Consider the following 26,745-nt stretch of genomic DNA (forward strand, 5'->3'; position numbering starts at 1 on the left):
AGTCAGGGGTGGAGGGTCCGGGGGTGGTCAGGGGACAGAGAGCAGGGGGTGGTGGATGGGGCAGCAGTCCCAGCAGGGCGGGCTGTCAGGGGACCGGGAAGGTTGGCTGGGGCAGGAATCCCAGGGGAGTTGTCAGGGAGCGAGAAGCAGGGTGGGTCAGATAGGAGGCAGGGGCTGGGCCACGCCTGGCTGTTTGGGGAGAGACAACCTCCCCTAACCGGCCCTCCATACAATTTTGGAAACCTGATGTGGCCCTCAGGCCAAAAAGTTTGCCCCGCCCGTGCTGTACGAGGAGCAGAATGAGTGTGGGAGAGAAGCAGAACCTCACTCGTAATTAGTCTTGTGTTCCTAAAGCTGAAGTTGTGGTTGTGTTTTTAGAATCCATGGTCAAAGATAGGAAAGTGATGATGCAGTTGGCCCCAGGCAACAGCAGTAGTCAGCTCCTGTTATGCTAGGCAGTACCATTACTTTCCCCTAGTCTAACTTTGGTCGAATTCCAGCTCTGACAATCAATTGTTAAGTGACCAGTGTGAAGTAGAAGACTATAGGCAAAGCAATTCAATGCTATTAACTTCTTTATAGCTACTCTCTACATTCCCACAGGAATAATGTATGCCATATTTGCCCAGTCATTGCAGGTAAGACTCAAATCTAATTTTAGGGTCTTTTCTTCCTTTTTAAGGAACAGATGCAGAGAGTCCTCTACCTTTGACATTCTTCACCTAATATAAAACTTTCCCAGACAGCCTGATGTGCTGTCTTGAATGCAATCTGACTCTATTTTCAGTGGTCCTGTTGGTCATCTTATAGCCAACTTGCCATTCAATAGTAATTTTCTAGGATTGCAGTCTTTACTGGTGATCAGGACAAGACAGCACTGGCAACAGACAATACTGTTGGGAGATGGGCGAAGTTGGGAACTTTGTAGACAGCTAACTGTTGTTACCAGGCTTGTCGTTTTGGTCCCTTTCAGCACTAAATTCATTAAGAGTTAGTAATTAACAATTCTTTGGACAGGAGGTGGCTTTACACATTATTTTTAAACCCTATATCGATGATATACTCAGCCTCTGCTGCCGTCAACTCTTGTGTACAAGAGCAGTAGGCTAGATTTGTGCCCTTGAATACTATAGTTAAAATATTAGCATTTCTCCGTGCGAGGCAAAGCCTGGGTGAGTATGAAACCTGACTTCTAAATACTGCTAGCAAATAGAATTACCAAGTAGGAACAGTCCTCTTCACATATTTTACAAACTCCTAGGGAGGGCTGAGGAGGATTTTCAAAGTAATCTCTTAAGGAAAGCATCAGTCAGTGGGGACCTACTTTAAATTGATTCACTCCTAGTTGCTGAAATGAATTCCCTTCAAAAGTCTTGGTGTCCAGGTTTCCTGAAGTAACACATTCTCAAGCTGTTTGCACATGTGTAACTTCAGTGCTAGTAGTATGAGGTGGTTAACTGTAGTTTCTGTAATTCCTTTAGAGCGCTGCACAGCATGTCCAGTTTGGGTTGTTTGCTGCAGAGCCATGACCAGAGCACAGCTAGCAAAGGTGACTCTGTCAGAGAAATATGCCCTCAGGCACACTGAGCTTTAAGGCTGCCGCTGGTGTATTCATGTAATGCTATTGCCCTCTGCTTTCCTTCTCCTTCTACCAATAGTGCATTCTCTGGCAATAGGTGGGAAGGAGGGGAAAATAGCAATTCCAAATAGTTGACGACAGCTCTAATACACATTTGAGAAGAATATGCTATCATGTAGCCTGTAAGTATGGCCATCCTCAGAACAGTGGGCACAGAAGTAGCCATTTGGCTTTCTCATTTTAGTTAAGAATTCACCAATGGCATTAAACTAGCTGTAGCCTCTTAACTTCCTTTTTTGTGGATGAAGGGCAGGTATGAAAAACACTTTCCGATGCTACCCACAGTCCTGCTGGTTGATTTATCTCCATGTAGAGTCGTCGTAGTGTGCAAGTACACAGGCAGAATTTCCCAAGGCAGCAACAACTTTTGAGAACAGACTAGAAAAGTGCAAGAGTGGGGATTAGCACAAAACAGCGATACATTGAAAAAATTTGCAGGATAATCCAGGGTGATGTTTACAGAACAAAGTGCAGTTCCTGCTGCCTCTGTCTTAAACATTAACAGAAGCTGTACAGCAAAGTCCAAGAGCAGCTCTTACAACCATTATGGAATTGGTAGAATTTTGCTGACCTTTTTGTGTTGCTGCTTGTGACTACAATGAAAATTCACATTGATGGGGTTGGGCATCCAATCTCATTGACATTAAAGTACATTTTATAACACAAAATTTATCCTGTAATAAATGTGAAATGGTAATTTAGCTAGAGTGGGGACGGGAGGGGGATTAACATCCTTTCTGACAAGACAAGAACTGAAATGTCAGACTTATTTGAGAGTGTTTGCTAAGGAACACACCGAATGGGTTTCCTTTACTGTCAGCTGAAAAAGTGCTTACCAAAATCTGATATTTTTTTTCCTAACAGTTGGCAGGAAAGCCCAGCTAAAGTCTTGCCTTGCCTAATGGATTATGGTTACTCTTATGAACAAATCAAAAGCAGCCCACTCACCAAACTTTACTTTTGCAAAATAAACTGAAGGGGGTTGATTTTTTTTTTTTAAAGAAGATTTGCACTTTAAAAATTATGCACTGGATGTTGGTGAAAAGTACTTGCAGTACGGCAGATATGTAGCCGTAAGGAGTAGGGCCTATCAGTTAGGAGCCTAAGTACCTTTCAGGATCTGGGCCTAGCAGAGCAGGTTGTTGAAAGGATTTCCTTACTCTCTGATCTGCCATGTCTCACCACATCCGTTCTGATCCCTAGCACCTAGTGATTTGATCATGGGTGAAAGGAGCACCTATGTAAAATTCTCAAGCCATGTGGAATCCTGCTCTCCCCCACTGCAAACATAGTGGGTCTCTCCCCACACCTCCCCCCTTTTCTTCTTATAGAAATTTGTTACATTAAAATGGAGTGTCAGTAAATGGATGGGTGTTTCCATGCTTGCCAACATATTGTCAGTCTCCAAGCAGCCAATGCATTCAGTGATTACACTGAAAACTGTTGCTAGAATGAGAGAAGGGAATTTAAAGCCAGCAGTGCTCAGTCTATGTGTGGCTCACTCAGGTTACACGAGGGGTACTTGTGACTAGCCCAAGCTGCTGTACATGCCAGCACAGCCACACTGCTATTTTTAGCATGCTAGCGTGAGCTAAGATAGCACCGCTGTCTAGTTGCACTGGGAAGCATGCACCCAGCTGCAGTGCAGACACATGAGAAGTCTCCAGTTCTAGAACAAACTCCAAGTGGGAGAGCAGTTTTAACACCTAGTTTGTTGGTAACCTTTTATATACAAGTAATTTTGTAGTATGACAAAATTGTTAAACTTGCTGTGTATTAAGTTATTTAGGCCTAAATTCTAAATGTTACTTTGTGAATTGTTTATAAATAGTAATAAATGTTATTTTATAAAGAAAAAGGTGCCTCGCTGTTGTGTGTGATGATAAGCAATAGTTTGGCTTAAGGACAATGTATAGAACCTTATATCTTATCCTCCATTTTTGCTCACATCCCTGTCCTAACTTTACAGCATAAGGCTTTAGTGAAATGGTCTTACTCTTAATCCTCCTTATCCCTTTACCTTTTGTAATAGAAAACGTGACTTTGGCCCAATCCCACTAACCCATCACCACTTCCCCTCTCACAGAAAAATCCTGTTTAATATTCTGAAAAGATTTTAAAATGGTCTGTAAAGCGTACGGAGCCTTAGTTTATTCCTTTAAGTTTATACTGCCTTAGTGGCTCTTGCAAAGCCAAACTTCATACTCCTCCATTACCTCAAATTTCCTTCTAAGGTCTTGTCTACATTAGAAAAGGTTTGCTAGGATAGCTATGGCAATAAATTGTCCTACTGAGGACACAGCTTATACCAGTTCCCTGAATGAACTAAGGTCTACTAGCAAAAACATGTTTTTGCCAGTATAACACCTCCTAAACTCTGGGTGTTGATGGTATAAAAATGTCATTACCCAACATTACTGGATTGACAATATTTTTAAGCACAGCCCTGGCCTTAGTAACCAGCCTAAGTATGGAAAAATACACAAATTAGGTGGGGGAAAAGAGTGGGAATGATTGATTTAACCAGTTGCTTCCTTTTCTTAAAGGAAGTGGGTCCCATTTTGAGACTTCAAAATTTGATCTTTGTGACCCTTTGTAATGGTCCAAACTTAGCTAAATAAAAAATTCTGTATGGTTTAAGCATTTCAGGGCTACACAGTCTACTTTTCAAGGCCGACACTGGACCCATTCTAATGTAGGTCTAATTTTGACAAATGTCCCTCAGATTTTGACTATATTGTTTTAAAAGCCACACTGTTTAAGTAAGCACTTTGTTTTGGGATCAATAGCAATTCTGTTCCCTGTAAAACAACAGTTAAACAAAATACCACGGGTGCTTCTTTAACCACTGCCTTGGATTAGAAGCTTGCCTCATTTAGACCCCATCTACGTTGCAGCTGTAGAGCTGTGTCTAAGCTATGTTGTAGATAAACCTTCTTCTAACCCAGCTTGGCCATCTGCCATGGAATAAAGGTTTTAGGTAGCTACACATTTACTATACAAGCCACAGGAGAAAGTAATTTAAGTTTAACTGTGTGAGGCACCCTTGTTTACTCAGTTTATTTATTTATTAGCGTGCCAGCAAGACACTGACTGTATAACATTTTAATGATGCACCCGTTTTGGTGACTGTTGATTTTAAATCGAATCCAGGCACTTAGATGCAATTACGAGCACTATATAAACCCCTAACTAACTACAGTAACTAAAGACTTTTTTTTAAGCCACAGGAATTATTATATTTATGAGGCATCACAGCTAAGATGAAACCAGTTACAAGCAAAGCTGTGCTGGTTCATCAAGTAAACAAGATCAAAGTCCTTCGAAGAGACATAATGATGTAATTTCCGGATAAAAGATCATGTGTTTATTTCCAAGTGGTTATTTGCCAAAATGGAAAAGTTAAAAAAAAAAAAAAAACCCAAACCTGACATTAATGTAAACGAACAAATTATGGGTCAATATATAGTTTGCAGCTGGAATAACTCAAGCATCAAACATGGGAGATGTGTTTCTGTTAGCTCAAGTTATTCTAGCATGTTTTTTCCAATGCTACCAATTTACTGATCTTTCCTGGATTGCACCTGTCACTGAAATGGAGTCAAGCCACCACCATTTTGTCTCCCCTAGCACTTGGCATGTAGCTGTGGTTTTAGGTGCTTGTAATGCCGGAAGTAGAATCCTATCACTTATTTACATCTTGGGAGTTGACCTGGAACCACTTTTCATGGGCTTCTGTAACTGCACTAGGCTTTCTACTTCGCATACATAAACTGAAAGCCTATAATTTAGAATACCAGAACTGGCATCTCTGAAAAGGGTGGGAAAGAACAGCAAACTCCTAGGACCAGTGCTGTGTTAACCAGACAGAGAATCTGAATCTGAAACGGATTTGGTCCTTCTCTCCCATGCTGGGAGGATGTTTAGTCTGTCCTGAAGAACAGAATTTTGAATTGCTTTACTGCGACCCTTCTGGCAGCTTCAGGAGCAGTACTGTAGACAAAATTCTCACTGTTAATTGCTTTCCTGGATGTGATGAAGTTGCTGCAGGTCAATGTATTGTCTTGGGAAAAACGTGTATAGAGAAAAATGGAGACAAGCTCTTGAGGATTCCTTGGGGTGACTGGGACTGGCAAGAGCTAATGTGCATTTTTGGGTCACTGATCATACAAGGCAAAGGAGACTGGTAACATGAACCAGAACTGTTGTCTTTGTGTTATATGGACCACATTTAAGGATCCTTAAGACACCATAACAACTGAGATACAGCCCTTTCCACCTTCTATCTTAAAATACTCAACCAAAACAACAGAAACTTCATCTATAAAACTTATTTTTAAACCTTATTTAATAAAAGGTTTTAAAAGATACAGAGGGACATTAAGTAAATAAGTTACATGGGTACATTACAATCACATCAGCAAGATTTCCTTTAGTGTATTAATATTTTATAAAAAGAGCACAAAAAATAAATTCAGTCTGGTCTATCACAACTGTACAGCAAAAAAAAGGTAAATATTTTATATAGATATGTACACTATTTTAATATGTAACAGTCTTTTTAAAAGGTGCCCTAAGCAGCAAACACACAAAAAGGCAGTGTCTGCTCATTTGTTAAAATAAAAGTAATATACTTTTTATAATAAAGCATTTATACAGTAATTACAAAGGCTGAGACTGTTCCTGTACAGTACATCACCAAATGTAAAACAGAACAAAAAAGGGTAAAATGCACAAAAAACCCCTATTTGTATCAAATCTAAGCTACAAGGGAAAAATAATACACTTTGAGAAGCTGGAGAACATGGAAAGAAGTTTTTAAAAATATGCAATTACATTTTATAAAAATATATGCCTTCTCCCAAACTTAAGGAGCTGGGATTTTCCAGGCTCAGCTGTTGATGGAATCCCCTGCTCCAGAAAGAATTTTTATTTTTATTTTTTTTTTGGACAGCTGGGGATTAGAATTTTGTATTTCTCCCAACAACTGACACTGGAAAGAATGCGGGTGAATGAAGCAGCTGAACCCAAATGGAAAATTTACAAAAAAAAAAAAACCACACTACTCACGCAAAACAAAGCTGGCAATATAGACACTGCTTCCTATTCTCTGGGAAACTTAATAAACTTCAAAAGTGTACATTGGAAGATAATACAGGAGAACACAGTTTGTGTGGGCATGTTAGGAAAAGAGTGCATGGGAAAATGTTCTAGCTTTTAACTGACAGGATTAATCAGTAAATTACAGAACTTTACTTAGAAGACACTATCATGGGGCTAGAACGTTGTCATAACATCAGGTTCCCCTGTTCCAGACAAATACTGAAAGGAGACTAAGATCTTTATGGACGAAATCTCCACAACTTTTTAAAAGCAGGAGACTTTTATATCATTATGATTTTCTAGATTGGTGACTGGTAGAATGGGTACACCAGGTAACAGGCAGAGACATTTGTAAAAAGGTGCATTCTGTTTGGCTTAGGAAACACTTGTTTTTGTGTGTCAGCCATTTTATTCTTAATCTTAGCGTACTATAACTAAAAGCTTCATCCAATTAAATTCTTAAAGTCAATAAATAACGATCAGCCACCCAGAAATCTGGTTAGCTAACTTTAATTTCACATTTCATCATCATCATCATAGGGATGAACAGATATTTTTAACAGAGACTTTAGGTTCAGATTTCAAAGCTACCCTTTACCTGCTGTCAAACAGCTGTATTTCTACTAGTCTCTAGCTATCAAAATGCCATGCTAGTAAACATATTTACCCCTGCATAGCCATTCAAAACACTATATGCCATTGTAGGCTTTTTTGTTTGTTATTATTTCATAGCATCTTGGTAGACTTGAGATACATTTACCTCAGAGCTAAGTTCTCTCAGATCAGTTTTACCTGTTCAGTCCAGCCTGAAATAACTGTGCTGAATAAATAAAAATGTGGAATTGCAGCTAAATTGCAACATACCAGAGCGACAGTAGATTTGCATCTCCTTATATAACTACAGGTATAGAAACAAACACACTGCTACAAAACTGAAATGCTGTCCCTATGCAGATCACACCAGACAGCAGGTATAATACTGAGTGCTTATAAAGCCAGGAATAGTACAGGAAGGCAAGAGAGATTTCCCACACGCACCCTGTCAGTACATCTCAATGGCATCCAGTGTCTGGTAGATTCAAATGGTAATGTTTGAAATATGGCCAAAAGGCAAGTAGGTTTACATTCTCACTTGACCTCCAACAGTGAAAAGGCTAGTACACTATGTTTGCACATGCAGAATTGCAATCTGCAAGGGGATTTTGTTTAAACATTGCATTTGTTCCCATAGAAAAGGTCCTCTCTGTTAAGCAACCCCCACCAAATGTGCTAATTCTACCCATTCCACTGCCACACATACTGAATTAGAACAGACTGTCAAGCTGCAAAAGATTAGGAGAGAAGAAATCTGCATGGATGAAAAAACAACAAATGCTTGATTCATTAATATCTAATACATCCACTAATTTTGCGCATTTTTAAAACAAACAAAACAACCCTTTCTACAGAGCAAAATCAATCAGCGCCCATGTCTAGATGGATGTCCCCTGGGATAAGAGGTAAAGGAGATCTAAGTAAGGAGCTAGTCTACTGGCTCCTAGAAGTAGACAGTATCCGTGCAAGAACTTGCTATTAATCCCATAAGGAAGACTAAGTCAATGCATAGAGCAATTGCATGATCTTGTTGTTTCACCCTGTACTTCCTCACCCCTTCCCCTCCCGACTGACCACGATCACCATTTGCCATGTATATAGCTACAACTAGACTGTAGGTTCTTCGTGGCAGTGACTAGACTTTATTTGTTCTTTAAAGCATCAAGCACACTTTGGGAGCACTTTAAAAATACTAAATCATTTTACTCAGTGCATAATCAGGAAAGGAGAGTAAGAGACAAAGAACTGTATTTAACTTCTGTTCAGAAAGGGAGAACAGGCATTTTGGGGGCACATTAGATGGTGTGTCCCAGAATCCCTGTCCTATATGGAGGATTTTCCACAGCAGAGCAGATTCACTATCCATTTAGTTTGGCATCTTTACCTAGCTTCGGGGGAAGGTAAAGAACCACTCAGCTAGCTAACTCTGCACTGTTCTCATTGGGAAAGCAAAAGCACCTTTATTTTCTGACCCATACAATTTAATTAGCCGTATCTTAGTTTTCCTACCTCAGAATTCTAGAGGTTTTGATCTTATATAGCCCTTTCTGAAATCCTGCCAGAGTATCTGACGTCATGATTTCCAGAGTGGCTACATGCTGTAGTATTTCTTTGTTATTTGTTCTAACTGCACTGCCCTTGAATTTAAGGGACTGCCCCCTTGTTCCATTATTATGGAATAAAGGAGAGAGACTGTTAAGTTTCCCCTTATAATTTTCAATACCACAGTCAAGCTTCCTCTCCAACACAATGATCCTAGTGACTGCTCACTCTCTCAGCCCATATAAGTCCAGGTGTATCTCCACTTATCTTTGTTGCTTATTTCTGGGCCTTTTTGATCTCCGCTTTATAACAGGACAGAGTACTCCAGGTGTTCAATATGATGGTATAATATGTTGTGCATTATTTTCAATCCCTTTTAAAATGCACCTAAATCATCCTATTTGCTTTTTAAACTGCTACATTACTCTATAATTCCCAGGGTCTGACACTTTAATATTAGTGACTTTCCAATCTTCTGGAAAGAACTGCCATTTTAAGGCTTAACTGCATTGTAACCTTTTACTTGATTTTATGTCCAACTCTGAAAATGGATCATTAGCAGATGTGAAGAATTCAGAAGTGACTTCTTTAGAGTAGAACATAATACACAGTTACTTTGACTTTTTCTTCTCCTTGACAGGAGCACTCCAAATATTCAGTTATTTACAGCACAGCTGGGATAGCGAAGAACATGCAATTTTAAAATGAAAATAATCTTTATTAATATTTAAATTCTTAAGATTTGCTGCTTGAACTTTTCTTGTGAAAATTATTTGCTTTTGATTCTCTGCAGTTTGCTAATGAATAATTAATAGCAGGTGACAGGCCATCTGCTTCCACATTCCAGTCCAGACCAGTTCACACAGTGACAAATGGATTTTATATGATTGCAAATGGAGATCTGGATTCTGGACTGGAAGCAGGCTTTCTGATCCCCAAACTGGCATGAGCCCAGGCTAGTTACAGAAGCTAAATATGCTGGTGAAAGGAGAGGGGCATTTCTTGTAAGTTAAAATGATTAACATTAAAAAAAAAAATAGTAGCCAATTAACAATATTTTATTTTTATTATAAAGAAGAATCCTTCCTAACTAAAGAAAAGAAGCTGTGCAGAGATGAACAGCTTAAAGAGTAGGGTACCAAATATATGGCTTGAGGACTTAATTAGGCAGTGAAACAACTGTAGCTGCCAAAAAAGGAGATGGTCCCAAGGTCTGTGGAGGAAGCTCTGGTGCCATGGGGCAAAAGAGCCAGGCCAGGCAGGTGACAGGCTGGAATCTGACCTATATTAGATTGTAGTTGAACAAGCACAAGGCATGAACAAGCACAAAGGCATGCTTACCTGAAACTTATCCGGCAGCTTGGAGAGCCTATTGCAAGTCAGCCAGATCAGGGACAGCCTGCTGCCATCAGCTGGAACTAGCTAAACAGCACCGCTCAGGAATGCACAGGCAATTAACTTATCTGACCACCAGATGCCACTACAGAACTGCACGTCGATCTGATGTGCATTTCACTGGCACCAGAAAACTGGCAATTCCCTGCCACATTTAAACATTTTATTACTAACTACGGCTCTTTGCTCATGCAGTTAAGTGCCACATAAATATCAGCACATGATGTTCCTCCAGAGGTGGGACAGAGAATTGGCTGCCTGCATGTACAAATGCTCTACAGTACTACGGATGCTTCACTGCAGAGAGTGTTGTTGCCACTAAATCCCATTTGCCTCTTCAGTTATTTTCACTGGCTCCTGCCAATCTCCCCATTTCTTCACCCTATACTTATAATGAAGGGCAGAGGCCACGAAAGGAGCCAATTAACGCTCTTGTGCAACGGATACAGCACAAGGAAACAACTGGATTCTTTATAGAGACAAGGTGGGTGAGGTACCATCTTGCACTGGACCAACTTCTGTTAGCGAGACAAGCGTTTGACCCACACAGAGCTCTTCAGAAAAAGAAGAGCTCTGTATGGCTCAAAAGCAGTGGTGCAAGTAGAAATCATTTCTTGCCAGTACTGCACTCATGGGAGGGACACAAGGGGAGGCACATGACCTCCCCAAGTGACTCCTCCCCGCCCCCCCCCCCGTCACCCCACTTTGTATACACAAACATCAACAGCTTAACTACTCACTTTCCCACCAAATATGTAGTATTCAGTCTGTATGGGAGTTGGGTGAGGAGCCATTTCAGCCTATGTATGACTTATTAAAAGACAAAATTTAACTGCTTTATGGTACCCAAACATTGCATTTCAATGGGGGATTCAACTTCCTTTAAAAGAACAGACTCCTGAAACTTTTATCAGCCCACAAAAGAGGTCCATAGTCATGCAAATAGTCCCACTGTCTTCAGTGGGGTTGATGAAATGATTAAGGGTTTATAGCATTAGGTTCCAGGTTTGTAAATTGTTCTGGATGAAACTGAAAATGCCTGAGCTGCCAGATCAGAAGGAACTTCATTCGAATAACGGTGGGCAAATGTGTGATAAGTCTTAGCTCCGCTGCTAAGAGGAGGAACATATTTTCAGCAAAGTTGTTGGCAGATTCCTGAGGCAGCTGGCTGGTTTAAGGCTGTCAATGTCCAGCATTATAATCTTCACTTATAGTTCTATCACCCACAAAGCTAGAAAATGAGGCATTTGTTTTCTTTGTTTTGCTGCTCCAGTTCCAATTAACAAAATGTATGTTAGACTAGTTTGGCTACAAAGAAGAATTCTAGGTACACTGGGGACAACACCTGATTCCCATCAGGCTACAGAACTGGGCTGACATCAGAATCCAAACAATCACTCTAATGATTTGGACTTGTTGTGATGCAGTATGGATGTCATGGATAATTTAGACCAATGGGGAGAAATAAAATCAAAAACACACTGTTTAAACACCTTTTGTCCCCCCACCCCTCCTCTCTTGAGGACTCCTGACCAATGTAACAGCATAATACATATGCTAACAAACTTAAACAAAGGCTTTGTTTAAGTTTGTTAGCATATGTATTGTGCTGTTAAAGGCATATAAAGAATGAATGTCCTCCCTAGCCTAGTTCTGCTTCTTTAAGGAGCAGAGTGCAGCCCCCCCCCCCCCACCCCGGGAGGGGAAAGTAGCCCCAAGTCTTTCCGGTACCCCATACCCACTAAAAATCTCTTGCCGGTACTACGTACTGGAGGGTACAGCTCTACTTGCAGCCCTGCTTGAAAGCTTGTCTCTCTCACCAACAGAAGCTGGTCCAATACAAGATAGAACCTCATCCACCTTCTCTAATATCCTGGGACCAACACAACTGCAACTAGACTGGATTCTTTACAGTTTTATGAAATAAAGGTATGTGAACACTATGTATATATGTACAGACAGATTCTGTGTAATTTTAGCATTCAGCTGACCGATTTTTGCTTTCTTTTAGCATTTTGCTTTAATACCAGGCCTAGCTGCCTGGACTTTTGGCTAATGGAGCGATTTCAATGCCAGCTCTGCATGAAGAGTACATTTTACTGGTAAGGGGGCCATGATGGGATAGCCAAGCATTCTGTGCTGTCCAATCACATCAAAGGAATGAATGGAAGGACACACAGCTTCTTCAGTGTAACTCCTGTAGGTGGCCATTTAAAGGGATGGGTAAAGGCCAATAGGGAAATAGGCATCCCCCTGCATAATGGCCGTTTGGGGAAGGAAGTAAAGAAGCCTGAGGAAGAGACCCGAGTCCACCCTTCCCATTTCTGTGAGACGTGCACAGTCCAAAAACGGTGTCTTGGGTCAAGTCTCATTAACAACCTTGCTCCCTTTTGTAATGAGTTAAAGCCAGATGTGATCGTTAGAGGCCTTTCAAATTGTACTTGTGAGGGGGCAAATTCTTCTAAAAGTGACCCAATAACTACTTCACTTCCTGTACACAATATAGCCAGATCTTTAAGGTTTGTGGCTACTCTTATCGCAAAGGAGGATATATGTCCACTACTGAACTCTTAATGGCACAGGAAATATCAGGCATCCCCTTGCTACAGAAAAATAGAAATCTCCTCTCGGGGGGGGAGGGGGGGTGAGTGTTCTTCACCCCTCCCCCTCACACTTCAGTCATACCCAGAGTATGTCTCATATTTCCACAGAACTTGCTAAGAGCCTGGATAGCACTCAGAGAGGAAAGCAGGAAGGGCATTGACAGGAATCTGCTATGGAAAGAAATCACTACAAAACACCGGTGTCACAGTAACTAGATGCAGACAGTCTCAGGGCAGAGCATCTTTTTCTTGCTCAGATCTGGAAGCTTTTACACTCAAGAGTCTCATTGCCATGAGTCTTGGCAAGCACAAGGAGAAAGCCCTGACTGATCTGCAGGAGAACTAAATTCCGCTCCTGATGACATTGTTCTATTACGTACCTCAGGTGCCTTTATAAATAAAATAGAAATCTGGTTTGTAAAAAAGAATATCCAGGTTCACACAAATCTCTTTATCCACTGATTTGGCTCAGTCTATACTGGCAGGGTGAGATGCAGAATGTGGGGTGAGGAAATGGCAGCAATGGACAGAAGCCTAGTAGAACTCAGCCCAGATAAGGAAAGTGCAGGAATGGAGGCAAACACACCGAGAGAGAGGCGGGGTCCAGCCTTGCTGCTCCCTCGACTTCCCCTGGGCTATGGCTAAATCTCCCCATCCTCATCTGAGCTGCTGCTGTCGCTGCTGCTGCTGCTGCTGCTGCTCCCCACGTCGCTGCTCTCCTCCCGCTGCGCCGCTGCTGCGGCCGCCGCAGCCGCCGCCTCCTTCTCTCGCTGTTTCAGTGCTGCTGCCTTCTTCTCCTGTTCCGCGTGGCTCTTCATGTGAGCGCTGCGGCTTTTTACCTTGGAGAAGATCCTGAGGAAGAACACACACGTGAACCTGTCTGTTCAGTCTCTCCGTACCTCCTCTTCCCGCCCTTGCCAAAGGGGCAGCTGCATCTCTGGTTTGAAGTCAACAGAGGACAGAGGAGGACCCTGTACCACCACCAAGATGGGACTACTGCAACTACGACTGATCTCACTCCCATTCCATACGCAGCCATGTGGTGCAGTAGATGGGGCACTAACTTAGGACTCAGGAGACCTAGGCTCTGTTTTTGGCAGACAATAATGTGCTGCATGACCTTGAAGCAGTCATTTCACCTCTCTAGGCCTTGGTTTTCCCTCCCACCCTTTATCTGTCATGTCCATTTAGATTCTACGCTCTTGGAGGCAGGCTCCATCTCTCACTATGGATCTGTACACCACTGTGCAATAAAGGCCCCCAATTTTTTAGGCACTACTGTAATACAAATAAATAAGCAAGCAAACCATGACCAGTGCCCTCTTTCTGCACTTCTTCCCCCAGGGTCAATGGTTTTGGGCTTTTGCCCTTTGTGGTTTCCATTCCCTCTCTATCCTCTTCCCCCGCGGAATACATTTCTCAATTTTAGTTGCACCAAATAGACTTGAACGCCATTAAGATTTTCCTCCTGCTTCTGCCCTGTGAGCGTCTAGGCTAGAAATACAGCAGTGTGACTTCTCAAAGCTGTGCTACTTCATGGTTTAGTGGAGAGGTGTCCTGACAGTGCCACACCATGGAAACCTGTCACCACCACTGAATTAGATAAAGATGTCATTCCTTCTGGTTCTCCCCATCTCCTCACCATCCCGCTTCTATATGTAAAATGGTGAGGAACTCCTGGTATTATGAGGCTAGTTATTCTTTGGGATTAAGCAATTTAGGCAGCAAACTGAACTTTCTTGGCTGGAGCCACAGAGGGAAAGTAATACATCTACGATACGCACAAGAGACGAGTAAATTTTATCAAACCATTTGTTCACCCCTTCCCTGGCACCTGCTGCTATAGTAACGATAATGCCTTACATGCCTATAGTATTAGTCATCTGAGAAGTTCTTAAAGTGCTTTTTCCACTATACAGGAATCTCTCAACACACCAGTGAAATGTAAACACTGCTGAGGTGGACCATACAGCTGTTCAGCAATGCACAGCAACACTAAAGAATACATGGGGGGTGCAGAATATAATCATCCAAGTTGTAATCTGTACAGGGTACTTGGGTTAGTATGCCTATGATTATGAAAACTTCTATGGGACCTTTGACAACCTCAAGTCATTAAGGACCAACTGTTTTTAAGATCTAATCTGAAAGACAGCATCAGTGGTGGTAAACTGTTCATATTATTGCCAGCATTTCCAACAATTTATTGTATAATATCTCCACAAAAACTGCTTTTCAAGCTAATGTTCCTTTTGTACAACATTCCTGTGATTGTCATTGTCAATGCGTTTCTCTTACCTGCCACATTTTTTACATGGAAACGTGTTCTCCTGGTTCTGAGCTTTACTGGTTGTGTCTGGTTTTGGCTTTGGTTTCCGTCTCCTCCTCTGTACTGGGGGAGGAGTCTTCTGAGACTTCACTGCTGCCTCCTTAGGCTTCCTTACAGTCCTAGTGCTGGCTTCCCCTGCAGCATTAGACTCCTTGCTTCTTGAAATAAGGACCTCATTGACCTACATGGCAAAGAGACAGCTGTTAGAGCAAAGTGAAAATGAAGCAGCTCTGGAATAAAGGCTCCTGGCTGACCTCTCACCCCATAGTATTCCAATTCAAGCTATCCCTAATGAGAAACTCTCTCTGGTATTTCTAACACCACTTGTCCTCCTCTCCGAGCATCAGTCCCAGGGAATTCATCACATTCCCAGTCACCACCTCTCCCCGCCCATCAAGTCATATAGAACACCATCTTGATGCTGGTAATACTCAGAGTTATTCCAGTTCCAGCTCCTTCCACCAGGAAAAGTTAAAGATGAAGACACTTTGTCTGGAATTGTTTATTTTTATTCAACATTTTCCAAACTGTTAACCGGGGGCGAGGTGGGAAGGACTGGTGGGGGGGAAGTACATGCAGCTCAGTGCACCACTGACCACTTCGTTGGCTTGTAGTGTCTGTGTGGCCTTGAGAGGCACTGTGCTCTTCCTGTCATCCAACTCTTCCTCCTTCTCAGCCACCTCCTCCACGTGTGTATGTTCCTCACTGTAATTCTCCTTTCTGGGAGGAAGAACACGTGCAAACCTATGGGAACTCTTCACATGAAGAAATGGTAAAGGGACAGAGTTAATATTTTCTTCTTTGAGCTTCAGCTCTACAGCAAGTCGAAGTAATTATGTGAAAAAGGATGGGAGGCTGGGCCTAGTGAACTTCAGCCTGACTTGTCTCTGCTGGTAACGGCAGCAGGTGAGAGACACTTAGGCCATGTCTACACTTACAAGCTTACAGTGGCGGAGCTGAGGCGCTGTAAGAGCGCTTGTGTAGCCACGTTATGCTGACTGGAGAGAGCTCTTCTGTCGACACAGTAAAACCAGCTCAACAAGCCGCGATAGCAATGTCGGCGGGAGAGCATCTCTCACTGACATAGCGCTGTGCACACCAGCACTGATGCTGGCAAAACTTATGTCGTTCAGGGGGCTGTTTTTTCCATACCCCTGAGCAACAAAAGTTTTGCTGAAATAAGTGACAGTGTAGACATGGCCTTAGAAACACAAGAGTTTCTAATTAGTTACTTACGGAATCTATGCAATAGTTAGGACCATATTTATTATTTCTTGTATATATATAGCAACAGTAAAATTAGAAAGAGTGAACTGTGATTCAGTCCATGAAGTTCGCATTTGGCACCAAAGCCAAAAGCAGGAAAGGGAGTTGGGTGGTTACCTTGATATCAACCTCAGCTTCATCTTTCATAGACTTCTCATTAGTGGCATCAACGTCCCCAAAGATTAAGGTCCCATTCCGACCAATTTTCACTTGTTTTTTGTATGTGTAGTAAAACTCTACACACTGGGCCACCGTCTTGGTTTTTATCTAGTGTTAAAAAAAAAAAAAAAAAAGCAAACTCCTTTTAAAAGGTGTATTAATATTCATTAAAAGTGTAATTACAAGTCACTTTACATTGTAATTTTCTTTTCCAACAATATCTTTCTATTGTATGAAAATTGTTTTAAGTTCTTTACACGTTGTTATGTTTCCCACAACCACTTTCTTTAGCCTCCACTGGAATTTCTTAGGGCTAGATTCCGGCACCTTTACTCACAGTGAGCAGCACTTTAGGCTGAATAATCCCATAAGTTTCAATGGAGCTACTTGCACAATATGGTACTAGTCAACACCAGGATGGCAGAACTGGCATTGGGGCCTGGTCTACACTAGGAAATTAGGCTGGTATAACTATGTCGCTCTGGGGGTTGAAAAATGTACACCTGAGTGACCAGGGCCAGATTAAGGCAGGGGCTTTAGAGACTGCAGCCCTGGGCCCCAGCTCAAGGGGGGCCCCACAAAAATAAATCACAGGCAGCGATCTCCAACTCCGGGCCGCTAAGAGTCCCGCGGCACAGTGGGGCGCTCAGGCAGGCTGTCTGCATGCTGTGACCCCATGCCACTCCTGGAAGCAGCCGGCTGCTAGCACGTCCCTGTGACCCCTGGTGGGGGGCGGGTTCCCAGTCAATGGGAGCTGTGGGCGCGAGCACTGCACAGAGACATGCTGTCCCCCTCACCGCAGGGGTCACAGAGACGTGCTAGCTGCCAGCTGCTTCCAGGAGCAGTGTGGAGCCACAGCATGCAGGCAGCCTGCCTGAGCCCTGCAGGCCGGGAGCTGCCTGTGATAAGCGCCTCCTGGCCGGAGACTACACTTCACACCCCCTCCTCTACCCCAACCGACTGCCCCAGATCAGAACCCCCTCCTGAACCCAAACTCCCTCCCAGACCCTGCGCCTTCTTGCACACCAATCCCCTGCCCCAGCCCCCTCCTGCACCAAACTCCCTCCCAGGAAAAATACGTGCATACGGGGGGGCCCCCACAAAATGTAATAGCCCCTGTCCCATAGAAGAGTTAATCCGGCCCTGTGAGTGACACAGTTAAACCAACCTATCCCCTGGTTTAGACGGCATTAAGTTGATGGGAGAATTCTCCTGTCGATCTACCTATCACCTCTCAGGGAAGTGGAGTCCCTATGCAGATAGGAGAACCCCTCCGATCAACACAGATAGTGTCTTCACTGAAGCGCTATAGCAGTGCAGCTGGAGCAGTGCCACTGAAGGGGTTTATGTGTAGACAAGCCTGAGGATATGCCTACACTGCAGGTAAGGGTGTCTCTCTCAGCACAGGTGGACACACGCTCTAGCAAGCATGCTAAAAATAGCAGCGTGGATGTTGTGGCTCAGGCTGGAGCTTGGGCTCTCAGGCTCATGCGTTCCCCTAGACTTAAAAGCCCGAGCTGCAGACTGAGCTGAAACGACCAGACTGCTATTTTGAGCTCATTAAGCTCAAGCCCTGGTAGTGAGAGTCTGTCTACTCAGCTGGGAGGCTTGCAACCAGCTGCAGTGTAGACATACAAAGAGAAATGTGCGCTCCATAAGGGTATCTGCAACATTGCAAATGAGTTGTCAGGTCTCAGAGCAGACTTACAGCTTCCTGGGAGGTATTTAATTTCCAACAACATACTCGCTAAGGAACAACCAAAAAGCAAGTCTAACAGATAGGGAGGAAGGCATGCAGAACTTTTCAATTCTGTACCCATCTGGGAACACCTGATCATCAGCAGACCCAAGGACAATTACACATGTTCTATCTGTGACGTATTTGAGAGTTTGGAGGCATTGTATTAGCTTTTGTTAATGCCTAGGCTTTCACAAGTTAATACAAAGTTTTGCACATTTGTTATTTATTCATGAGAAATTTGAAAACTACTCCTGCCTTTCTTTTTTTCTGTAGCTTTACCTCCAATGAAAACATCTTCATGATAGGTTAAAATGGATAGGAGGCATTTACTAAGAGGACATTTTCACTGTCTCTAATTTTTATAGAACACTGGAAGTAAAACACTAAATATTTCACCAATCCATTTATTACTCCTGGGGGGATTCTGCACCAAAAAATTAAAAATTGTGTGCCAAAAAATTAAATGTTCAGCAAAATTCTGCATATTTTATTTGTCAAAATAATACAATATAATCACACCAGTTTCACTTGTTTTGTTAATTTATTTAAACTACAATACAGAAAAAAGTCACAATAACTATTCAGCATTTCCTAAACACGTGAAAGTTAAGTTACAAACACTTGGTAACTAATAACCTGCACTCCAGTTATAATCCTGGATTTTCATTTAAATTACATTACAGAACACCAAACAGCAGCAGCAGCAGCAGCAACAAAAAGTAGAATGTCATTTTAAATTGCTCAGAGACTTTCACACATAAAAGCCATACAGTTTTGCTAATCATTGTCCTGGACCTGGCTGGGTACTTTGGGAAGTGCTTGCTTCTGATTGTCCTGACCTTTAACTCACTGCTTGATAAATGTTTTATTTGCCCTCAAACTCTTTTTTTTTTAAATGGGTAAGTAAAATAAATCCTGAGCTGTACTAAAACACCATTGTGACACTTTGGCACAGGAAAAAAGTGAGAAAGCACATAGATCTTCTTAGCTGATTCCCTTACTGTCATTTATAATAAGGCTCCTTTACATCACTCTGGCAATGTAGGGGCCTTAAACCTTTTACAGGTTTTATCCTCCTGGGGGAATTGACTGAGAACAGAAACAGTTAACTAACAGGAACATTAACAATGTTACTACACAGGCAGGCTGCTACATTTCTGCCTCAGAGAATGAGATCAATTAAGTAGCAGGCAGGCTGCTACATTTCTGCCTGTGGGAAAGAGCCTTCCTCATGCATAATGAAAAGACCTATCCCTCCACACCCCTGGTGAGCCACAGTAGCAAGCGAGGGACAGAGTCTCTCTCACTTGTTGGCAGGCACACACATCCAGCCCCGCCCCCTGATGGTGATCAACATCTCCCCTCCAGACATGCACGCCCAGCCCCTCTCCCCCTGCAGCGATTTGCATCTCAGAGGCTGCTCCAGGGCCAGGCACATTGGAATTCACACGCTGCCTGGGCTACCGGAGTAGAGGCAGGTGTCCCCCCGCAGATTTCTTTTGCATTTTTCTTCACAGGGGGCACAGAAATATGCGGGCCGGGGGTGCAGAATTCTGTCAGGAGTAATTTATGGGACATTTTACCACAATGGGAATTTTTCTTATTCAGGTTTGTAACTGGGCTACTTGAGTGTTACTGGAGCACTCCCATTACTTTATAAATATATTCTGTGTAATTGATCTGTGTCCTGGGCTAAATGAGGGAGATTGGATTGATTAATGTGGGGGGAAGGGAAATCAATAAGTAGCACTATGTTTTCAATTTTTTTTTAAGTTTAATCACTCAAAGGAAATTTGGGGAGTCGGGGGAAAGGAAGAAAAAACAAACACACAAAACCCCACAGCACCCAAGAGGGAATGCAGTATATTTTGTGCTGATGGTGTCACTGTCAGCACCAACTGCATCAGCTCAGGTCAACCCTTCCACAGTGCATTAAGTAACTGGCAGAGTAACTTACAAGTTTCTGGACCAGGAAAAAGTCTTTCTTGTAGATTGCAATGCCTTTGTTGAAAAGTTTCTTCTCATCAACTTTCCACTTGTCCGATCCTATAAGTAAAGAAGTTTAAACTGAAACCTATTTCATTTCAAGCTTTTATTTGTCTAGTTGTATTTTCTTTAGGTTTCCTTTAAATAAAACCAGCCCAAACTATATGCAGTTCATTACACATCTGAAGTAGTCTTAGTACAATAACACTCTTGCACCTCCAACAAGAAAACACACAATCCAGAACGTCCCTTAGCTCTCCCACATTCTTTCTTTATCCACACTACCAGCGTACATTCCACTGTGGCTGTCTCAAAGAGCCGTTGTACTTGTAATGTGAACAGACGTGTAATTTTTGTGCACTAGAGATGGAGCTATTGAGCTTCTCTCTACCCTCACCAGACCAAGGTCTCCCAGGGTTGCCTAGGGCCATCCTGGGTCACGAAAGTTACTATCTTGCAATTGGTTATATATTGAGTGAGGGTACAGACAGACATAGCTCATCCGACATTGCAGTTTTCCTTCCATAGAGGAAACAATGAGATGCAATAACCTGCTAGTGTCTGTACTCTCTAACATCCTACTGTAAGCAGCATAGGTTACTAGCGACTGGAAATTCTCCCACTAATACTCTCTCTCAATTCCCTACTATGAATTCATGCCACAGAGATTGCATTCCTGAGATTTGGACAGTCCTTCCACCACCCATAAGCCTCCCTTCTGTGATCGCTCTCTGTGAAGACATCTAGTCCCTTGACAAGCCTGTGTATACAAAAGAGTGGCTCAGTGACTAATGGACTTGTGGTGCGTGCAGCACGCTAGCCAATCCTAAGTGTCATGACAGCTGCAGGCAAGAATCCCTGCAATTCACCATTGCACTCATCTGGGCAAGGGATGACGACTGATTCCTATAAAGCTTCCTGGGGGGGAAAAAAAAAAAAAAAGGATGACACTATATCAATATTAAAAGAGCAGCAACAACCACCATCACCTGCTGTGCAAAAGGGTGAAGGAGGATCAGGAAAAAATTCCCTATCTGCAGCTAGGGCTGCCACCTACAAAGGAAACAGAGGCAGCCGCGCTGAGTTTATCTGTTGCCTTCCCCTCAGCATACCTGTGTAGTGATAGTCTGCCAGTGGGTGGTATGGCGATCGCACTGGCCTCTTCAGCAGCAATTTGGTCAAAGTAGCCTAAGAGACAGTACAACAACAGAATTAGCTTCATGTAGGACACTAACTTATACAGGTATTACAACAAAGAACATCAGGCAATCCCCTTCGTATCATCCTCTACCAGCAGGTTAATCATATTAAAAGCTCTCTTTCCCACCCTATGCTCTAGCATTTGGAACAGCGAAATGTGAGTCAAGACACCAGCTTTCCGTTCTTGACTCTCTGGTACCTTGTGCAAGTGCCCTCAACTCTCCATGCCTCCACTTTTCCATCTGTAAATTGGGTAAAATACTACTCACCTACTCTAGCTCATAAAAGGTGTTGAGAGACAGGATTATTACTCCCACAGATGAAAGGCCCTATAGAAGTATTATCTTGTGTAGTGATGATCCCATGTAGCATGTGCTCTCTTATAAAGCCACTTCCCACTGGCCTCCACTCCTTTGCAGATCCAGGACACCAGTGAAATGTGTTTAGAAATCTCAGCTCACTTGAGTAAACAATATTCCGAAATAAAATAGAAGGATCACTTCAGCAGAAGAAATTTATCTCGGAGACTATAAAGCCACTCAACTGTAGCCACTTTTTATTTGCACTTAAACTATAGCTACCATTTGTGCTGAAGTTAGAGAAGATTATGAAAGGTGGATGCACTAAACAGCTACACTTTGCAATTTTACAGCATTTACCAGAGAAATCAGTGTTTTATAAACATAAATGGTTACATACTGCTGCAAGGTAAGTAAATATACCCATTTCACAGAGAGGCAAAGAGAGGTTAAGTGACTTGCCTAGGGTCACAAAGAGAGTCAATGACAGAGGCAAGAATTGAACCCAGGAGTCCTAACTCCCAGTCCCATGCTGTAAAACCAGTAGACACTGCTCCCTCACATGAGACTTGGCTTCCAATTTAGATGGCAAGTGAATTTAGTTTAGCAATCTCAGCCACTTGATCCCTGCAAGCTAAAAACAGAAACCACATACAGTCTGCTGCAGTTCGACATTTTTAGCAGTCTCTGCTTAGGAGAGGCCAAAGACTGAAATAGCAAGGATGGTGCAGGACAAAATAGAGGTGCAATCAGCAGAGCTGTGCGGGGCCATGTTCGGAATAGCGACAGCAAGAGGTGATGAGCATTAGGATTCAGATGTATTGGCAGAACTGTGTAGTGCTTTGCAAGCTTCCTTCTTTCAAATAAGCTTCTTGCTGGTGCAATCAGTCCTTGATTATAGTGAACATTAAGGTCTCTTCCCACAATCCCAAAAGACAGACAGAAGATTGAAGAGGACTCACCAGAATGTTTCCCTTTGCTTCATGCAAGACGTGCAGCGCCAGCTCCTGATTGGTACCAGCCCCAGGAAAAATACTTGAACAGGAGGCAGTTAGCAGATTTTCCACTATTACCAGGAAAGTGCCATCAAACCAAAAAAAAAAAAAGGGATGGGGTGGAAGAAGCAAAAGATCAGATTAAGAAATATTAAAGTAGTTGCTATTTTTCCCCATATTCAATGAGTCTGGCTGGTGAGGGTCTCTTGGCAGAGTTTTCGATGAGCGAGTGCCCACGTATATCTTGGGCAACAGTAGGATTTGCATTATTTTATCCTAATTGGTCCTTTCTAGTCAAAACTAGAGAAACCAGGAAAGAACATAAGATTGAGTGATCACAGAACTTGAACTCCCTCTCACATTAAGAAAGGATGGTGAATCCAGGTGATGTTCAGATAAGATATAATAATGCAGGACTAAGGGGAAGGGAAGAGAGCCAAGACTGAATGAACCTCAGTGTTGAATTTCCCTCTTGCTCGGGGGGAAGGGAGAAGATATTTCCTCTCTAGGTTAGCATTTAAGAACACTATGGGACCAAGGTGAGAAAATACAAATCTGAATGAACGTGCAAATACAATTTCCCTCTTTTTCCAGAAAAGGGTGGTCAAGAGCTACTGCTTCAGTAAGTGAACAAACCCAGGATTCAGGCCAGCTCTACCCTACATAGTTTTGTTGGCACAATTCTGTTGGCCAGGAGTGGGGGGGGGGGGGGGGGGGGGTGGTCCCCATCCCCTAGCTTGCACAGCTATGCCAGAAAAACCTCTAATACAGGCCCAGCTATGTCAAAAAAGGCATTTTTCAAAATTCTTTGGCGAATCAAAAACGAACTTTTTTGTTTCCAATTTCCAGCATTTTGACAAAAGTAAAGGAAAGGTCAGGCTTGACAAAGCCCTGGCTGGGATGATTTAATTGGGGATTGGTCCTGCTTCGAGCAGGGGGTTGGACTAGATGACCTCCTGAGGTCCCTTCCAACCCTGATATTCTATGATTCTATGACTGGGCTGACAAAATGGATGGGAGAAAAAGTGGTGGTACCACCACCTCCCTTATAACTTTAGCCCACTTGTTGAGGCACTCACCTGGGATGTGGGACCCTGAGACTACACTACAAGCGCTACAGCTACACCGTTGTAGCGTACACACTTGCTACAGCGATGGAATTATTATTCAAGAGACAGTAGCTAGGTCAACAGAAGAATTCTTCCATTGAGCTATGCAATGTCTATACTGGGGCTTAGCTTGGCTTAACTAGGTCTCTCACACCCCTGAGCAATGTAGCTAGGGTCAATCTAAGTTTTAGTTATAGACCTGTCCCTAGATGCAATTTCCCCCTCTGCCTGATGCAGAAATGGGATTTGAACTTGAGCCTCCCACATTGCAAGAGAGTGCCCTAGCCACTAGGGTATGTGATATTCTGGTGTGGGGCGCTCTCAATTTCTCCACTTGTTCCACTTTTTAGAAATAGTCATTGGAGCAGGAACTTGAACTTGGCTCTCCCACCTCCGAGGTGAGTACCCTAACCACACTGTAGTCATTCTCATTATTTCTTTGGCCAAACGACTATCCATTGTCATCATGAATGACTATGAATTGTCACTGTGAATGACAATGGATAGCCATTTGGCCAGAGAAATAATGAAAATGACTCTACAGTCTGGTAGTTAGAGCATTCCCCTGGGAGATGGGAAACTTGCCCCATGCCAGGGGCTGTGTGTCCCCCATGTTTCCCTCCTCAGACACTAATGTCCCCAAGTCTCCCCTCCATGCCAGGTGCTCTATGTAAGCCCCATTCCCGCATTTTATTCCTTTTCCCTTCCCTCTCCCTGGGAGAGAAGTAATTTAGGTGTCAATATTTTTAAATTGTACTGGGAGGATGCGCAGAGCTGAGATGGGGGCTACTGTTATGCTGGAAGGTGTCAATGGCTGTCATCAACTGGTTCTTTGATCTTCAGACCATTGAACAGGTGGTTGAAGCTGCTGGGTGCTAACCAGATGCTAGAACTCCATGTATCCCCCATTTCCCTCTTTCAGTTTTTCCACTTTTTACCAAAATCTATAGGGTTCTCCCCACTGATGCCTAGAACATTCCCTGAAGTTTTGGAATGTATCTGATACAATGTACAAAAATTATATTACAGACAAAGAAATGCCACAGAATTGAAGGAGACAAGTAAAGTAATACCTTTTATTCTGTTGGTGGAACAACAGATGCAAAACTTGCAGACGTATCTCCACTGCTATGATGATCAATACTACCCACAACACACTTTTCAAGATTCATGGGTCCTACACATGCTCATTGTAACACCTAGCATACCTCATCCAGTGCATCAAATGCCCCAACAACAATGTTGGTGAAACCAGAAAATCACTATGCTCTCAAATGAACTCACACAGAAAAATGATAAAAGACAAATCACCTGTGGGCAAACTCTTTTCACAAAAAGAAAAGGAGGACTTGTGGCACCTTAGAGACTAACAAAGGTATTTAGTCTCTAAGGTGCCACAAGTCCTCCTTTTGTTTTTGCGGATACAGACTAACACAGCTGCTACTCTGAACTCTTTTCACAAAGTGATCACTTCATATTTGACCTTTCAGTGTTAGTACAGGCTTCCCTTGAGGAGAACACCTTCAAAAGGTGAGACTGGAAACTTAAATTCTTAACTCTGGTAGACACCAAAAGCCATGGACTTAACAGGGACACTGGTTTTATGGCTCATTACAATTTGTAACGCTACCCTTAATTGCCCACTTCAAACCCTTCATGCATAACAACCTAACTCCCAATTGCCCACTTCATTTCAAGTGACTGTCTCCCATGTTACCTCTTCCATTTAACAATCTCTCCCAACTTGTAATTAGCTCAGGCCTGGTCCTCACTAGCAAATTAGACTGGTATAACTAGGTCGTGCACGGGTGCAAAAAATCCACACCCCTGAGTGATAAAACAGGTTTAAACAGGCCTAAACCCCCACTGTAGAAAGAATTCTCTGGACGACCTAGCTACTGCCTCTCTGGGAGGTGGATTATTTGTGCTGAAGGGAGAGAACTCCTCCTCTCAGCATAGGCAGCGTCTTCACTGAAGCACTACAGCAGTGCAATTGCACTGCTGTAGCATTTTAAGAGTAGACAAGCCCTGAGACATTCTACTTCCTTCCCCAGGCCTGAAGAGCTCTCTGTAGCTCGAAAGCTCGTACCTTCCACCAACAGAAGTTGGTCCAATAAAAGATATTACCTCTCCTACCTTTTCTCTCTCATATCCTGGGACCGACACAGCTACACCACCACTGCAAAAACAGAGCTGAATGTAATGCCTTGCTTCACTCAGCCAATGATCTAATTTGTCCCTTCTGGCCTTTCAGGTCTATGAATCCTTGTTCTCCATAATCTTCCACAAGAAGTTTTCAGCAACACTCAGTGAAACTTGACACCTGATCAGTAGTGTGAAGCTATTTAAAATGGAGCCTAAAGTAGAGGACACAGCTACCCTACCAAAGCTGCTACTTTTTGTTTGGGGCCCATTTACCAATCTCTCCAGAACCTTACCATTCTCTTGAGTAGTTTTGTTGATTTCCAGGTCCCCCCATGGCTGCCACACCACATCCGCCTTATGCCTGTCAGCTGATGCCAAAGATCTGTCTTGGAGCACAGGGATTTCTGCTTGAAACCGGGATCCCACATTGATTCGCCTGGGAAATGGAGAACAAATAATGACAATAACCACCTCACAATATCTAGACGGCACCTATCTTCTAAAAACACAATCGATCCCAAAGAGATCAAAACACAGGCCACATGATAGCCACAGGCAAGAACAACATTCAGTAACTACTCCTACTTGAGTCAGACCTAAGATGGTGACCTAGAGGTGAAAGGCTTAGTGCCCGCTTACC

At 42.9% G+C, this 26,745-nt stretch overlaps 1 protein-coding gene and 1 long non-coding RNA gene across 7 annotated transcripts in view; one reads left to right on the forward strand and one right to left on the reverse strand.

The window, feature by feature from the left end:
- Positions 1–90: 90 nt before the first annotated feature.
- On the forward strand, positions 91–26,609 carry LOC141989201 (uncharacterized). The gene is made up of 3 exons (XR_012639931.1): positions 91–638; positions 12,100–12,202; positions 26,215–26,609. It is a non-coding gene; the product is annotated as an uncharacterized LOC141989201 (long non-coding RNA).
- The window catches only part of MIDEAS (mitotic deacetylase associated SANT domain protein), a 104,681-nt gene continuing 89,952 nt past the window's right edge, over positions 12,017–26,745 (reverse strand). For all 6 annotated transcript variants that reach the window (XM_074955618.1, XM_074955617.1, XM_074955619.1 and 3 more), the window contains 8 exons: positions 26,399–26,541; positions 22,819–22,922; positions 21,470–21,545; positions 20,329–20,417; positions 16,589–16,738; positions 15,802–15,960; positions 15,175–15,386; positions 12,017–13,728 (listed from right to left, as the gene is read on the reverse strand). In XM_074955618.1, coding sequence (XP_074811719.1) covers positions 13,518–13,728; positions 15,175–15,386; positions 15,802–15,960; positions 16,589–16,738; positions 20,329–20,417; positions 21,470–21,545; positions 22,819–22,922; positions 26,399–26,541 — 1,144 coding nt within the window. In that variant the 3' untranslated portion in view covers positions 12,017–13,517. The remainder of the gene's footprint in view (positions 13,729–15,174; positions 15,387–15,801; positions 15,961–16,588; positions 16,739–20,328; positions 20,418–21,469; positions 21,546–22,818; positions 22,923–26,398; positions 26,542–26,745) is intronic.

The sequence above is a fragment of the Natator depressus genome, chromosome 6 (genome assembly GCF_965152275.1).
Source record: "Natator depressus isolate rNatDep1 chromosome 6, rNatDep2.hap1, whole genome shotgun sequence".
Lineage (NCBI taxonomy): Eukaryota > Metazoa > Chordata > Testudines > Cheloniidae > Natator > Natator depressus.